At 38.3% G+C, this 16,632-nt stretch overlaps 1 protein-coding gene across 3 annotated transcripts in view; it reads right to left on the bottom strand.

Annotated features, from left to right (window-relative positions):
* Nucleotides 1–1,594: 1,594 nt before the first annotated feature.
* MRPS31 (mitochondrial ribosomal protein S31) overlaps nt 1,595–16,632 on the bottom strand; it is a 40,820-nt gene continuing 25,782 nt past the window's right edge. For all 3 annotated transcript variants that reach the window (XM_074982590.1, XM_074982583.1, XM_074982575.1), the window contains exons 6-7: nt 9,067–9,210; nt 1,595–1,990 (exon numbers count right to left, since the gene is read on the bottom strand). In XM_074982590.1, the coding sequence (XP_074838691.1) occupies nt 1,725–1,990; nt 9,067–9,210 (410 nt within the window). In that variant the 3' untranslated portion in view covers nt 1,595–1,724. The remainder of the gene's footprint in view (nt 1,991–9,066; nt 9,211–16,632) is intronic.

Consider the following 16,632-nt stretch of genomic DNA (forward strand, 5'->3'; position numbering starts at 1 on the left):
TCCATTTTAGGTGGCAAAAAAAAAAAAGGGAGAGTTATGTCTGCAAGTTAAGAATTAGGGAGCATCAATGTTGAACACTCCACTCTGTGTGAGGGTAACTCACATAAAGATACTGATATCACTTAAAAAGTATCATGACTGGCACTACACTGATTTGCTTTGAGCAGTCTTAGTCAGGCTTAGATACACACAGACTTAGACCAGTGTTTTCCATCCTAGTTGCCTTGTGTGGGAGTCCAAATCTATATTTAAACCTCTTAACCAAAAGTAGCTCTATTTTCAAAAGGTGCTGAACACCTGCAGACCCCACTGAGAGTTTGTCAAAGCACTGAGCTCCAATTAGATCTTTACTAAGAGATAATACTTATTCAGTTCCCACAGCATAACATCTATTGAACCAGTACTTTCATACACAGCTAAACCATCTACCCCTTCAGAATTAAAATTGACTATGAAAATGTCCTGTCTTCCATATCAAAAGGCAAGTCAGGATACACTGTAGAGAGAAAAATAAATTTTAAGTGAAACAGAAGCTACTGTAATTGCAGTCATACTGTCACTAGTTTTTTGGAGGACATTCCTATAAGAAATTTTTTAAGGGGCAGTAGGTTTTCTTTCTGGCCTCATATATATTAACTCCAAGCATCACTAGCTGGGTGAAAGTCTGAAGTAGAGTAGTTATAAATCTGAAACATGCCTAGACACAGAGCTGAAAATTAAAACAAATCTATACCAAAAGTACTTGGTTTTGCTGTGTGAGCAGAAACTCTCAGATTTCTGCATAAATTTGCTTCTCTCACTGCTCTTATTTAAAAGCCACATATTTTCTGCACACTGCCTCTCCTTTGAAGAGAAGAGGGAAAAAAACAGATTTATCTATACCCTACAAGATTCTTATTACAGGGTGTCAAAATTCTCAATTCAAAAGGTAGATGTGAACAGACTCCTTTGTACTTTTCTGACAAAGAAAAAAAAAAAATTGCCACAAGAAACATGTAGGATATTCCTGAAGGCAGCTAGAAGTTCTCTCTCAAGACAGAGTGAAGTAGAAAAGACTTGTAATGACCTATGCTCCACTTGGAATACAAGGGTTTAAGTCAAGTAAGTCAATCTGATTTGCACAATGACAAAGCTGGTATTTTCCCCCCTTGGTGTCCATAGCCTCTGGAGAGGAAAAAACGATTTAAAAAAAAAAAAAAAAATCAAACCACTTCTTGATGGTAACCAGGTTAGGTCATGGAATTGTTTCCCCAGGGAAACAAAGTAATCACCCTTCAGCAATTAGCAAATTTAAAAATAAACAAAATTAAAACATTTATATGCAAAAGAACAATCTTGAATTGACAGACAGCTGGAATAGACAACCATGCTAATGTTTTCTCATCTCTATATTCTGAGACCGTATCAGATTCCAAAATGCATACACCAGAAATAAGTAAAATAAAGACCATTCTGAGAAATCTACTTACTTGTTATTTTGAATAGGTTTAAAATGAATTAACTGGTCAATTTTGGAATTTGTACTGCAGAATTAATGATCTTGCTATGTACAGTCTATTCCCTCCATCTTATGTATGTAAATGAACAAAGTGGCAAATTTTAGCTGCTTTTATTTTTTTTTTTAAGTTCATACAATTACAGTTTTCAAATCAGGCTTTAGACAAATGTTTTACTATGCATAACAAAATGCATAGCAGTTTGGGTGTTTTTAAAGTTATCACTTGTTACTTTGACAGATTCCTCATTTCAAGATTAAGGTCTGTTTCTTTCTTATGATCAATGAGTTCCCTTAGAAGTTCCTCCTTTTCCTGGAAGTAATTCCGGAACCATTCAATATACTCAGCTTTTTCTTTAACACTCAGATATGGATTCTTCGAAAGTCCACAGGTCACTAGTTCCATGAAGTGACGAATATGTCCTTGCTTAGGAAAATCCTCTAGGTATTTATCCAGAAAGATATGTTCATGAAATTCAACATCATCTTCAATACCTAGAACATGAATTGCAAAATACTGTGAAATCACCATAATTTCATAGAATCATAGACTACTGTAAGTGACCAAGGACCATCTAGATCATCCCTGACAGACTTTTGTCTAATTTGATAGTTTGTCCTGAGTATATTTAAGTAGTCTTTTGTGTAAATTCTTTCACTAGGTCAAATTAATACTTCAGTACTGCATACAAAAAAAAAAAAAACTGCATTGAAACAAAAGAGGATTATGGTGAGATCCAAACACTACACACTTCAATGCCCACCCTCCACAACTAGGAGAAATTTGCACAATATGTCAAGCCAACATCCACAGTTTGTTTTCATTTTTTGAATTTCTTCAATAGGGAAATTTTCACCTGTATTCATATTTGGTAATGATCCTGAAGCTTGACTCTAAAACCCATATAATTACCAAAAAAACCTATTCTTCCATTCCATCCAAACAGTCATTTTTAAGGCCTATGAAAGCAGGGCTGCTAGCAATATTTTTAAAGACTGAATTGAGCCTTTACTTGTAACAAGAAATACACTGCTTGCATACTCTTGCAAAATGTTTAAAAAAATAAACCAAGGTAGTTCAAACTGAACAAGGCTACCTTTGAAAATATTTGTTACATGAACAAGTTCCAGGCTTGAGTTCATTATATTTCACAATTCTGAAACAAGGAACGCTTCTAAAAGTGTCTTGTAACATTTTCCAAACTTTTGCTATCATAAAAATACAAACAGATCAAAGTACACACAACTAAGATTTTGCAAGTTTTGTCAGATGTTACCTTTAATAGTGATGAATGCAAAAAATATTACATTAAAAAGTATTCCAATTCAGAGTTACGTGACACAGTGGTTTGTTATAGAACTTTCACCAAAATACCTCAGATCAAGGAGTGATTTAAGTCCTCTTTCCAGTTCATTTCACTGGTTTTACAGTGTATTTTGACACTAGTATTCACAAGCTATTAAAAAAGTGTAAGATCTTGTGGTCTATAGAGACTCAAATACATATAGGAAAAAAAGGGGTTGTCTCAGAAATACTATGAGATTTGGCCCTATTCCCAAACTAGATATCAAGAGACTGCAGACTGTCATATGAAGAATTGCCATGTTCAGATGATTAAAAAAACAAAAAGAAAAAAACCTAAACCCTATCACTAATTAATTCAATCATAATAAAATAAGTTATAACATGTAAAGACTGCAGAACAGTAATATTTTATTTTTAGATGAACAAGAGAGTTCAAAAACCAACAAAAAGTGAAGTCAAGCACAGTAATGTTAAGTTAAAAATCTAGTGGGTATTTGCCTACACCCCAAACCCAATAATTTGGCACAATTAAGTTGAAACTGTTTATGACCAGTATGGTAATAGCAGGCATAATGGCAGAGCTATTTGTGGATGACTGCATATCACCTATGAGTGTTATTAGTCCTCTACATAGTTGTGTGTAAGCACTACAATTCTTAGAAAAGGGTGTGTAGAAGTACTGAAGCAATTCCAATACACCTAATCCAAAACCTTTCACACTAGAGTAACCTATGAGGAGGAACCTCTCTTTACATTAGCATATTAGTCTGGTGCTTGCCACTGTAGAACAACATAATATTGAAGACTGAAATTTTTATCACTATTTGTTTATAGGCTTACATTTATTCTCTTTTTACACTGTAATAAGGAAAATCTCTCTGTGTTAGCTTAAAGAATTGACTGTATTACAGTTAAACACTTTCAGGTCATAAAACACAGGAAGTTTGTACCACAAAAATGAGGGCAACTTATCTTGATACTAACGAGGATATGACACATTTGGTGTAACATCAATCAAAATGAAAGTAATATTATCCTTCTACTGCAATGTCTATAAATGGCATGTCAATTTCTTCCAGTCTTCCAGCAGCACAGTACTGCAGTGTGGAAGTATCTCATAACTTGTACACCATATTAACAAAGTTACCCATGGTTTTCCTGTTTTTTTTCCTTCGGACCCTGCAATGCCTGAAGAAGCACAAAAAGAAACTATTTTCCTACACTGCATCATCAGTAAAATGTGAGTATTTATCAGCACCAGCTACCCACCATCTATCTCCCTTGTCCTTGAAAAAGAAACCAGATGTTTCCCTCGTCCCAGAAGCTAATATTTTGTTGACAAAACACACTGGCTTTAAAAGGCATACTTCTGCAGGGCTTGGAAACCCGAATCCACTTTTTGAATGCTAGGAATCATAGAATACTAGAACTGGAAGGGCTCTCAAGAGGCCATCAAGTCCAGTCTCTGCACTCAAGGCAGGATCTTTCTGTTACATAGATAGTTTGGTTAATATGGAAGGGTATGGCCACTTCAGGCAAGAATACTGGGTGAGGCTGTAGCATGATTTTCTTCTTGGTGAATACAATATAAGGAAGCTCGACCATCAGAGTCCATATTTTGCTACCCTGTTTAGCTCACACAATTGGCACCATGAATGTGACCTTCATTAACATATGTAGGGAACAGCAAGTCACTAATGGTTCAAAAGGCAATCCTGTAAGGCATCTGAGTATGTGACCGAGGTCCCATAGTGGTGTGGGTTGATGGATTTCGGCACAGATGTTCTGAATGATTGTTAAGAAGTGTCTTATGATTGTGTGAATAAAAACTGATGCGCCCTCTATTTGGTCAAGAAAGGCCATAATACAAATCAGATGTACTTTTGACTGAACTTATGGTTAGGCCCAATTTCTTGTGATCTAACAGAGAGTCTAAGATGATAAGTAGAGGCACCATAGGACTACCTACCTAATCAACCTATTTGCAAAATATCAGTCTTAGGACACTGGCATCTATTTCCCACTTACGTTCCTCTAAGAAGTGCCTGATGGTCATGTCCGCTGTAGTGTTTATGACATTTCTGTTGTTGCAGATACATCTGTTCCACCGGTTTATGGCTTCCGTGCCTAATTAGCGAGAACAGGTCCCTCCTTGTCAGTTGACAAAGAACGTGCCATGTTGTTGGTTGAAATGCAAATAGATTTGTATGAGTGGGAAGAAATGGTGGCATGTGTTGCATACTACTCTTTGTTCTAGAAGGCTGATGTGCAAGCGATCTTCTGTAACAGACCACTTGCTCTGTATGGTATTGTAACCCAAATGAGTGCTCCAACCTATGATAATTATGGATGGAGGATCCTGTTAAAAAGCCATTCCTAAGAGAAAGTTCTCCAGTTTTGTCCACCAGTGTAAGGACACGCTGACCTTTGGTGGGAGCATCATTCTCTTGTGTAGACCAGAAGTTCTCAAACTGGTCTGGGGCCAAAAAGTGGTCCATGAGCTCCATTCAAGTGTTTCATGCATAGTTCCCTCTAAGGTGCATACCTGGGCAGCTGCACACAAGAGAATGAAGGGCTGCTCATTTAATTAGTGGCTCACAGGCATGGCTCCTCTAATTAAACACCTAGGCCTCAGACCCTCATATGAAAGATGAGGTTGTGGCCTTGGGAGAGGGGTGGGGGAGAATAGGAGATAGGTGGGAGTGGGCAGTGGGATGCAGTGTGGAAATAGGTCTTGGTGGGGTGAGATGACGTAGGGGAATATGGGATATTCAAGTGTTCAGAAAAGGAGAACTTTCCATAGCTCCAGGGCTGCAGCTGCTTGTGGACGAAAGGGAGCAGGGGAGGAGAGAGAGACAGAGGCAACTAGCCCTCCTTCCCAGCCTCAACTCTGTGGTTGCTGTGGCAGGGAAAGAGACCTACTGATATTAAAAACAAATTATATGCTTTCATTTGTACAACAGAAAACGTTACGCAGGTTTTTTTATGTAGTGCTTTATCCACAGCACTTTATCATAGTTAGTTAGCGATACAACCATTTAGAAAGACTAATTGCTCCACTAAGACCCACAGCAACTTTTAAGTGGCCCATAAAAAAATAAAGGTTGGGAAACACTGGCTTAGATTGTGTTTGCTGGGAGTACAGACCATGCTCACCCAGCTTTGAAGACAGCACGTATGAAGTCCTGCATATTTTATAATACCTATCATAAGTGCCGTGTGGCTTAGAATTTGAAGACAAGTTCTCACTGAAGTTTGAGGATGGATGGTGACTGTGGAAATGAGTGATAGTGCTTCCTTGTCTTGCATGGAGTCATGACAGCCTCTGATGATGCTGAGCTGGTTTTACATTGGATTTCTGTTCTTTTATATGAAGACTTGGCTGGTGGAACAGATCTATGGTTGTTTGTACCATGCGTGTTTCTTCCCAGCTGGTACCTTTTAGAAAGTAGGCATCTAAGTAAGGGAAGATTATTACTCTTTTGTGTTACAAATATACTGCTACTATCGTGCCTGTCTTTGAAAAGATTCCATGGGCAGTAGATGGGCCGAAAGGTAGAACTTGATATTCATAATGGTTGCTTCGTACTGTGACCTTCAGGAATCATTTGTGGGCTGGATGTATCATAATGTGAAAATAGGTACCTTGAAGGACAAGGAATAAAAACCAGTTTCCCCATCTAGCAGTGGGATGATATTGGCCGAGATGATAACGTGAATATGTGGTTGCATACAAATTTGTTGATTTTCTGAAGATCAAAAGGTAAGTCTTCCACCCACTGCTTTTCCTGTTGGTAAGGAAACGGAATAAAATCTCTTCCTTTGGTATCAATTTGCAACTGGTTCTAGGGTACCAACCTGTCGGGTACATCCAGTAGTGTCCCCTGGGTCGTCCACACCCTCCACCAACACTTCAAAATTGTGGCTTGGATATAGATGATTGGGTGAACACGGCCTGCTTCTGTGCATCCTGTTGTCTCTGGGATTGTTGTTTTTGTTTGATTCAAGTGTCATAGCCATTGGCAGTGGTAACAAGCGTCTCATGGTCTCTGATATAGTGCATAGCGTTATTATTAGGTGGGGTGTATACGCCTAGTGTGCACAACGTGGCCTGAGAGTCTCTCATTCTGTGAAATATGTTGCCTGTTTTGGACGAGTAAAGTTTCTTCTGATCAAAAAGAAGGTCCTCCACTTTGAACTGCAGTTCTCCTCAGACCCCTGCAATCTGTAGCCAGGATGACTACCTCATAACCATAGCTGTGGCCATTGTTCAAGCAGCTGTGTCTGCCACACCCATTGAGGCCTGTAGTGGTGTGCGAGCTATTGTGTGACACTCATTGAGGACAGACTTCAGCTGAGGACGCTACTTATGGTAGTACTGGTTCTTTAAAAATGAGGCACTTATGCTTGGGAGTGAAGACATATTTTGCCTTATTTATCCAATGAGTTATTCAGAAATCATGTAATTAAGGCATGGATGTGCAGCTCAAGCCATCTTAAAGGGGACACAGATGCTTGAAGACAACATCTGCTAAAGTAACTACATCGTTTTTCTTTCCTATCTGTATTTTATTGAAATGTTTAAGAACTTGGGTACAATTATTATGCTTTAAGTTGAACACATCTGTTCCCAGAACAGATTCATTTAATTTTGCTTAGGACTATATAACCACATACTTGTAGCACATAAAAGGAAGCTTCTTTTTCTAGGTACAGAACCAGGTGATGGAAGGTGCTGCTATTGAAAGGACAGAGACACAATATCTAGGATTGGAACAGCCAATTAATACCACTTTTCTGGAAGGCTGTTAGATTTTAATTTGTGACAAATCTGTTGTAATGAGTTCCCAAGCCTTCTACAGCATTTTGATGTCCCTGATAACGATTAATGACCTGTAAACTGAGATGGTACTTTGATAGGATGGAATTTATTGGCCTGATTTTTGCAACCTGAGCTGTGATAAATTTTGGAGGTCTCTGTTGAAATTTTTCACGACTAATTTTTGTGGCCAAATCGAGATTCTTGCTTAATTATATGTGAAAACTGCTGACAAATTAATTACTTCCAGACAGCAGGGTTCCGCCACATTACTATATCACAAATGCCTTTGGCCAGTGATTATAAGCTTGCAAAAACCATGACTAGAATATACTCTGATTAGTGCACAACAGAATAGATCAATTCTCATGGAAGCAGTGATTCAATTCTAAGAAACCACCAAAACAGAAGGAGAACAAACATTAAGAAACAGCTCAACCACATTATGCAATTTACAACTCTACACAACTGGCAGATTTTCAAGGAGTACCACCCCCAGAAAACAACCTGTTATATATCTTTAATGATTTAAGGCCACTGCCAAACTTTGTGCAGTTATTAAAAAGCTATGTAAAAATGTTCATACACTTTGTATTTCTGAATTTCCTCTTCTATCCATGATGTTTCTTTATGTGTTTCCTGGTGTTTAACTATATAAAAGCCTCAGAGGGATAGCTGTATTAGTCTATCTTCAAAAACAATACGGAGTCCTGTGGCACCTTACAGATGAACACGTTTATTTGGGCATAAGCTTGTGTGGGTAAAAACTAATGCCTACATCTGATAAAGTGGTTTTCACCCACACAAGCTTATGCCCAAATAAATGTTAGTCTTTAAGGTGCCACAAGACTCCTCGTTGTTTTCACATATAAATATTTTTATTAGAAAGAAGGATGTGCATTAATGTATGTCCAGCCAGTAGGAAGTTTGGAGCAGCTGAATGTTGTGACTTTGATTTTGCTTATGAAATGGACAAGCCTAAGGGAAAAATCTGACTGTAGTATTCAGTAAATTATTGAATGCAGCGTACTGCAGTTGTGTCAATTCCAGAACATGAGAGAGACAAGATGGGTGAGGTGATATCTTTTATTCAAATAAATTCCATTGGTGAGACATATGCTTTTTGAGCTCCACAGAGCTTTTCTTTAGGGCCTGGAAAAGCCACCATCCTATATCTGTTCGTGGATCACAATGCATTGTGCATCTTCCCAAACTAATTTTCAACTGCTTTCCTTAAAGTTTTGATTAGGGTCTAATGCCAAAATTTTGAGGATGTTTTCATCTGAAGCATCACTAATTTAAGACAGTTTAAAGTTGCGTGCAAATGTATTAGGAAGCAAATATGTTTCAGACATACCCGAAATATATTAGTAAAACTCAAGTATTAGGCTGATATTCTAATTCTATACAAATAGAAAGAGACCACAAAAGCCATAGTACACCTACCCGCTTCATTATTAATAGGGAACTCCCAAAGTTTCCCCTCTTTTGTCCACTGGATCATCTCTTCAAAACCATTCCTAGGTGGCTTGTGATTTACTGCTGCAATCTCATTAGCAAGTTCCAGATCCCAGAGTGAAGGTGAAGACTCTAGATAACGAAAAAAGAAAAGCAGATCTATCAGTTTGCCAGAGACCTAGTGACTTAAATAATATTTTGTTTAAGATTATTAAATTTAACAAAAACTAATACTTTCCAATTTACATATTTTAAGTTTTAGCTATTAAGACCATATTTCATGGCATGCTGTTGCAATGAAAGTCCACCTAATTCTCCACTGACTTTTAAACTAGCCTACTGATCTGTCAAAACTGTGAATATGTAATTTTAACTCCTTTTCAAATGGTAAGAATAGGAATTAAATTTTCCATCATGTGACAGTTTTTCTGGTTTTGACATATTTTGGCTGCTTTTTTGTTACAAGTTTTTATGTTTAACTCATCAAATTCTGAACTTGGTCTACACAGTTTTTAATAAAGACAAGATGACGTTCTTTACTCTCAGCCTCCCCCTGAGAAGGGTTATAATTTTTAAATTATGGAGGAAACGAATTTTTATTTTCATACTGGACTGGCACTGGACAACACTCCTCAGCTAGACACTGTTAAATATGCAGGGGTTTAATTGGGGTCACTGAACCTACGAGTAAAATGATTTTAAGTGAGTGGATACCTCATGAGACTAAAAAACATGGATTGCCTCCTTATTAGATCAAATATGGGAGCTGAAGTATGTCAAGTGTTAGGAGAGGACCAAATGAATGATTTATCATGTTTACCTTTGGTTTTTACCAATAGCATTTCTGATTATTTAAGAATAGATTATTTTAATTCAAATTCTAAATCATTAGACACCTTGGAGGACCCATATTTTCAACATTTTCACACTAATTTATATTTTTAATATAATTCACACTGCTTTTAATAACAGGGTTAATTTTATAAATTTCACAAATAGTCGTTCATTGAAAGATTGGAAAGATTGGAATATCCTGTTGAATCTTTAATTGTTCCCTTTGCCCAAAAATTTTAAGCTTCATTTGGAAAGGGGGCAAAGCATATAAACGTGGGTTATGAGAGTATGGCTTTAAGGGCGATTTGTAAAAACCGTAGTAAATTCTCTCAATTCTATGGCATAGATTACCACTACCTTACGTATGAGTCCTAAAATGGGCCATGCCTGTTTTTCTGTGGGCTAATTTTCTGTACAAAAGCAGGATTGGATCAGCATACTCCACACAGACACCCTGCAGTTCGTAATAAACAGAGAGCGGAAGGTCAAAGGGTTAAGACAGGGAATAAAGAGTCTAACAGGACCTGTAATTGGACAGAGCAGGAAGTTGATTGGCATAGTCAGAAGACATATGTAGGGAAAAGGAATATAAATGTGTACTGAAAGAGAGTTAAGGATGAAGACCAACCAACAATTTGCAGCTAAGAGACATGAATTGGGTAGGAAGAGGATGAGGAAAGAGATGTTGTCCATGAACTGGGGGATGAGGCAATAGATGGAGGGTATTTTAGAGATTCTCCCTTCAAGGGAGGATATTAAACCATTAAAAAGGCATACATTTGTTGATGAGGTTGGAGTATTATATGGAGAAGGTAAGTGGAATAAAAACGCAGGGTAAATTTTAGATAGTCTGGATGAGACTGAAGTGATGGTGAAAGATGGCCATCTTTCACCATCACTTCAGTCTCATCCAGACTATCTAAAATTCATCCCGCATTTTTATTCCACTTACCTTCTCTAAATAATGGGCAATGATGCAGAAAATCTGTTGTACATTGGCAGAAGCTGAGATGGGTAAAATGGATGAAGATCAGGGGATTAAGAATAGGTGTAGAAAAGTAGGAAAGGTGTGTAGCAAGAGGCAATCTTCAGTTGAACATTAGGCCACTAAGAAACCTCGCTAAACAGCAGAGTCGCAACATTCATGAGGGTTGGTATTGAGAACCCTCGCAAATGTTGAATTTTGAAATTATGGCAGCTGCCAGCGCTGCCCACCTGGAACCCCGGTGGGGCAACGCTGCTAGCACTCCCTGCCCCAGAGCCCCAGGAAGCGGCAGCCGCCAGTACTCCACGACCCGAAGCCCCGGAGAGACAGTCACCCAGGAATAACTGACTTTGTGAACGTTAGGTTCACAAATGTGGGGACCTTGCTGTATATTTTATCAGCAACTTTTTGGAAAGGATCAGAGATCGTTACCATGTATTATTAGGGGAGAACCAGACAGGGCTAGGTTTAGTACTCCTCTGAAATGAGAGTGAAAGGTATTGTACTGGAGATACTGGAGAAGGCTGGACATGGAAATATGATAGGATGGCCCCCAGCCACCAAGGTAGTGAATAATCTCATGTTACTGAGTCCAATCTCGGTGGAGGAGGTGAGAGATATAAGGAAAGAGATTCTGAAACATAGTTCCCAGGCCAGGATAATGTTGCTGTTAAGGATCTATGGGAAATTTTTAATTGGAAGTCTCATATACTTGTTAAAAACTTTAATATACCGTTTATAAGTAAACAGATTCCAGACAGATTTAAAGAGAATAGGACTGTTTTAATACCTAAACTACAGAAAGAGAAGGAATTAGCTACCTGGCGACCATTACAACTGGCTCTGCTTGGGTGAAGCTATGTACAAAAATGTTAGCAAACCGATTGATGTCAACGGCTAAGATATGTAGTAAACAAAAGAAATTTCTGCTCGAGGTTGTGAGGAAGATAGAATGATTGTAGCTAATTTAATTAAAGGGACTAAATGAAATGGCCAGGAGTTAGCTATTTATTTTCCATATTTGGACAAAGCACTTGACTCAATAGGGCATGTGTTGACCAGAAGGAATTTTATGGGAATTATGGCTCTACCATGGCAGGCCTTTAGAGGTGTGGGATTAATGAGGGGTTTATAGGTATTGTTAGGGATCTTCATGGTACTTTTACCACTAGGGTGTGAGTAGGTGATAAGTGCACTGAAAGCATTAACATAAAAAGTAGGGTCAAGTGAGAAGATCGCTTATGTTCAATACTATTTAATATAGCCATTGATCCTTTCCTGGTTAAGTTGAACCTTGAGGGCTTGGGGTTTAATGTTCAAGCGAAAAAACATTACAGCCTTGGCTTTTGCCAGTGATGGGCGTATTTTAAGGGGGACACATCAAGGGATGAATAGGAACCTTGAGATTTTAGACTGTTTCTGCAGGAATACTAGTTTGATGGTAAATGACAGGTAAACAATGAGATTTCACATAATCATCGTGTGTGTGTGTGTGTGTGTGTAAAAATGTAGTTGATAAGATCATCATGTATAATGCAGTTGCCCCAAACTCAAGAAAGTGGAGGAAGGTAGAACTTGAAAGGGCAGGGAACTGGAAATAAGTATTTCAAAATGAGATGATTAGTAATTTTTTTGATTAGACGATATATGGCTAAATCCTCTTCCTTTATCGCTGTAGTACAGTTAAAACCTTGTGTTTGCCCTACAGGTTGTACCCCTCTGGTGCGGCAGCCTTGGGACCTCAATGGTCCTGGACAAGGGAATTTGTTGAACCAGGGGAGGTCAGGCCAGCCAGGCCCTTCACCCTGGGACTTCTGGGGGGATTCCTGCCTCAGTGGGGTGCCCCAACAGGGCTCCCCACAGGACTCCCCAGCCCAGTTCCCCGATACCACAAGCCTTCTGGTGGGGCTCCCCACCCCCGCCTGACTCCCTTCTACAGGGTGTCTAGTGGGGCTTCCCACCCTTGGCCTTACTTTCCGCTGCTGAGGGGCTGCTGGTGGCGGGGGTCAGTGGCCCCAGCATGGCTCCCTGCTGCCAGGGATCCCCAGCCTCCAGCTGCTGCAGGCAGGGACCCCTTTCCTGGTTAGTCTTTGGGGCCAGTCTGCAGTCATGCCAATTAAAGAAAAAAAATCAAAATTTAAAAATAAATAACAACAACAACAACCCATATTTTAAAGTGTTCATTAAATATATTAAAACCTTCACCTATAAAAAGACGGGTGAAAATATAGCCCTGGATCTACAGACACTAAGAACCAATAATCCATCAAGTTTGGAAAAAAAAGGACTTTCCTGATATTTCATGATTATGTTCTCCTTCACTGAGGCAGCCCACATCAGCAAATGTTCCCAGTTATTTACCATGAACCTTACCCGGTTCGTCAGATTGCTCATTTTTAATGACAGTTAAGATTTTGAATTCCAAAGTCAATAAATCTAGAATACAAAAGACTGAGAAATCTTTAGTTCTCATTCATCTCACTACCTTTAAGGTACAATCTGTGAAAAAGGATAACATTTAATAATTTCCTCAAGATTCACTTCTTTATTATGCCTGCAATAAATGACAATCTATTTTAAAAAATAATTTAATGCTGTCCTCAAAGACATGTGCATGACTATTCTGTGTAACTGCTATATCACTGTACTGCTCGTCGTCCACCCTGTTTCCCTCTATGTTTCTTGTTCCCCAGTCATCACATCACCCGACGGAAGACTACACTGCAAACATCGAGACTGGAACTATAACTAGAGTTTTCGGAAGCAACTAGAATTTCCGGGTGTCCAATTTGACAGGCTTTCAAGTGGTGAGACTCAGAGATCTCAATCCACCCAAAAGACATGATTCCTAAAATCACTAGTCACTTTTGAAAAAATTAGGCCCATATCTTTCTACCTGAACTGTACAATGTTGTAAAATAGTGCACACGCACGCACGTGTGTGTGTGTGTGTGTGTGTGTGAGAACTAAAACTGCATTTTTTTCCAATCACTCTTACAAGATTTATTTTGAGGCAGTTACTTCTTCAGTTTACTTTGCTTTCAGAACTGCCAAAAAAAACCTTCATGTTTTCCATTAACAGTCCTTTCTCAAATATTCTAGTATTCCCTTGATAGCTTACCCAACCCACCAACATCCTTGGAATTTGACCAAAGCATTACATATTACGAGTCCTAGTATTTAATTACCTCTTGGCTTCATATCTAACATTTATACACAACCTCTAGCAGGCCAATTCAGTGCTCATCTCACCCAGCATTTTTATTCATTTACACATTCCTTCCTGCTTCATTTCTTTTAATTCTTGAGCACAGAAAGCAAGCCATTGGCAATCTACAACTAACGATTGTTGACCATGAAAGCAAGATGATGCATGGTATTTGGAAGCAGAGATCTGGCAGAAATGCCTTTACAAGACTTTTCTAACTATCAAGTCTTAGTTTTTTTTTTTTTTTAAATATTCTAATTTAGTTTGTCTAGTTAACTGTGGGTTTTAGCAAAAAAATTATCCCTTTCCATTGAAAAGCCTCCTTTGTGATGTGTTTACATTTTTATGTTTGTCTCTCTGCAAGAAGTTCCTTAAAATGAAAGCTTAAGTTTTCAGAAGTCACACAGTGAAGTGGGTAAGAGCCATTCTGACATTTATTATTTCAAATGTTAATTGCTTAAAATGAATGTTTTTTCTTCTTGACCATATCAACTAGTTGAGTCCAGTAAACTAAGTTCTCCCTTTCTTTTGCTATAAAAAGGCAGACACATGCAGACTTTTCCACTCTGGGAAACTTTTCTATTTTGAGATCAGTAAATCAGAAAAATCTTGTTCAAATTAATTCATACGTGGCAGATGAATTCTGCCTTAGCCACACTCATCAGTTACTCATTTTCATGTAAACACTCTTTGGTTTAGAGTTGTTAGAAGAATACTCCCCACAAAAAATTAATGAAAACTGAATTACAACATTAATTATAAAGAAATCATTGCTTCTACTTTATCCTTTAAGCATTATGTTCTGATAATTTGCCACACAGTCTTCTTTAAAACGACTGCCCAGAGTTAAAGATCACAAGCATGGTGGATGCAAAACAACCTTACATTTATGGAACAGAAAAACAGCATAGTTCAGAATGTTTCCTTATTAACACCTATAACAGTCTTAAAACAATTTTCCCAGGATTTCTCATTAAATATTCAGGATTTCAAAATTTCAACTTGAATTCATGGTGTGTTTAAACATCTCAATTCAATATATACACTAATATGCGCTAACAAGAAAACAAGGGGACATAAGTTAAGGAATAAAATTTCCTCCTATTATGGAAAAACAGTTTTACAGTAAGGCTCATGATCAGTACACTTAGGTAAAAAGGCTTCTGCCTTAAAATCTATTGTAGCATACCTCACTGCTACTGGGAATTAAACAAGAAAATGCCATTAAAAATTGAAAGATGCATCCTTCTTGGTATCTTATGACAAATCTTGTAAAGTTCACTTGCTTTCTTCACATTTTTCTTGTGCTGCAGTCTAGTTAGAAATTAGGGTATGCATAAATAGTACATGGATCTTTAAAATAGAATGAACAACTTTTGCAGTTCTGCTTTTTATAGGGCTGTGTACAAGCTAGTTCAAAAAGTTACTCATTAAAAAAAACCATCAACACCACCACTAATTATTTCTGAACATGCTTGAATCAACCCAAAATTTACCCAGCTGAATATGTATTTTTCAGATGGGTAGTATAAAAGAGCACTATTCTGCATATTCTGGATTTTATACATAAAAACAAGCTGTTCAAAAAAAATAAAAAACCTAATAATATACATACATATATATATATATATATATATATATACATATACATATACATATATATATATATACACACACACACACACACACACACACACACACACTAATCTGATTCTTAGAAGGAGGTAATTGCAGTATTTTGTTAAACAGTGTTCACATTCCATCCCAGAAGCTGACTACATTCAATAAAATCAGCGGCTACTTGCTAATATGGAATAGTAACAGGAGATAGCCACGTTAGTCTGTATTCTAACAAAACAAGCCAGCAGTCATGTAGCACTTTAAAAGAGTAACAAAATTATTTATGAGGTGATGAGCTTTTGTGGGACAGACCCACTTCTTCAGACCAAGAAGTGGGTTTGTCCCACGAAAGCTCATCACCTCAAATTATTTTTAACAGCAACGAAGGTGCATCTGATGAAATGCGTCTGTGCTCACGAAAGCTCAAGCTCAAAACTTTTCTGTTAGTCTATAAGGAGCCACAGGACCCTTCGTTGCTGTTACAGATCCAGACTAACACGGCTACCCCTCTGATACTCAAATTATTTTGTTACGCTTTAAAGTGCTACAGGTCTGCTGGTTTGTTTTGACACTATGGAACCTCTTCCTGGGAAGCACTCACTCAAAAAGATTTGGGGATCACGGTGGATAAACAGTTGAACAGGACATCCTAGTGCAGGGATGGGCACCACATATAGTGGGTGGGACACGAGTAGTCCTCCTTCAGTGAGCCATGGCAGCTTATGGCCTACTTGGGGCTCCACCTTCAGCATGTAGACTCCCTGGCTGCTCCCTCCTCCCATGACCCCACACACCTCTTGCACACAGGGCCACTGGACCCCTGCTCTCACCTGCTCTTCCCCTCCCTCCCTGCACTTTTGGAATTTGACAATCAGTTGATTTGCACGCTGTTCCCACTCCTCCCCCA

This window comes from Carettochelys insculpta, chromosome 1, assembly GCF_033958435.1.
Source record: "Carettochelys insculpta isolate YL-2023 chromosome 1, ASM3395843v1, whole genome shotgun sequence".
Classification (NCBI taxonomy): Eukaryota; Metazoa; Chordata; order Testudines; family Carettochelyidae; genus Carettochelys; species Carettochelys insculpta.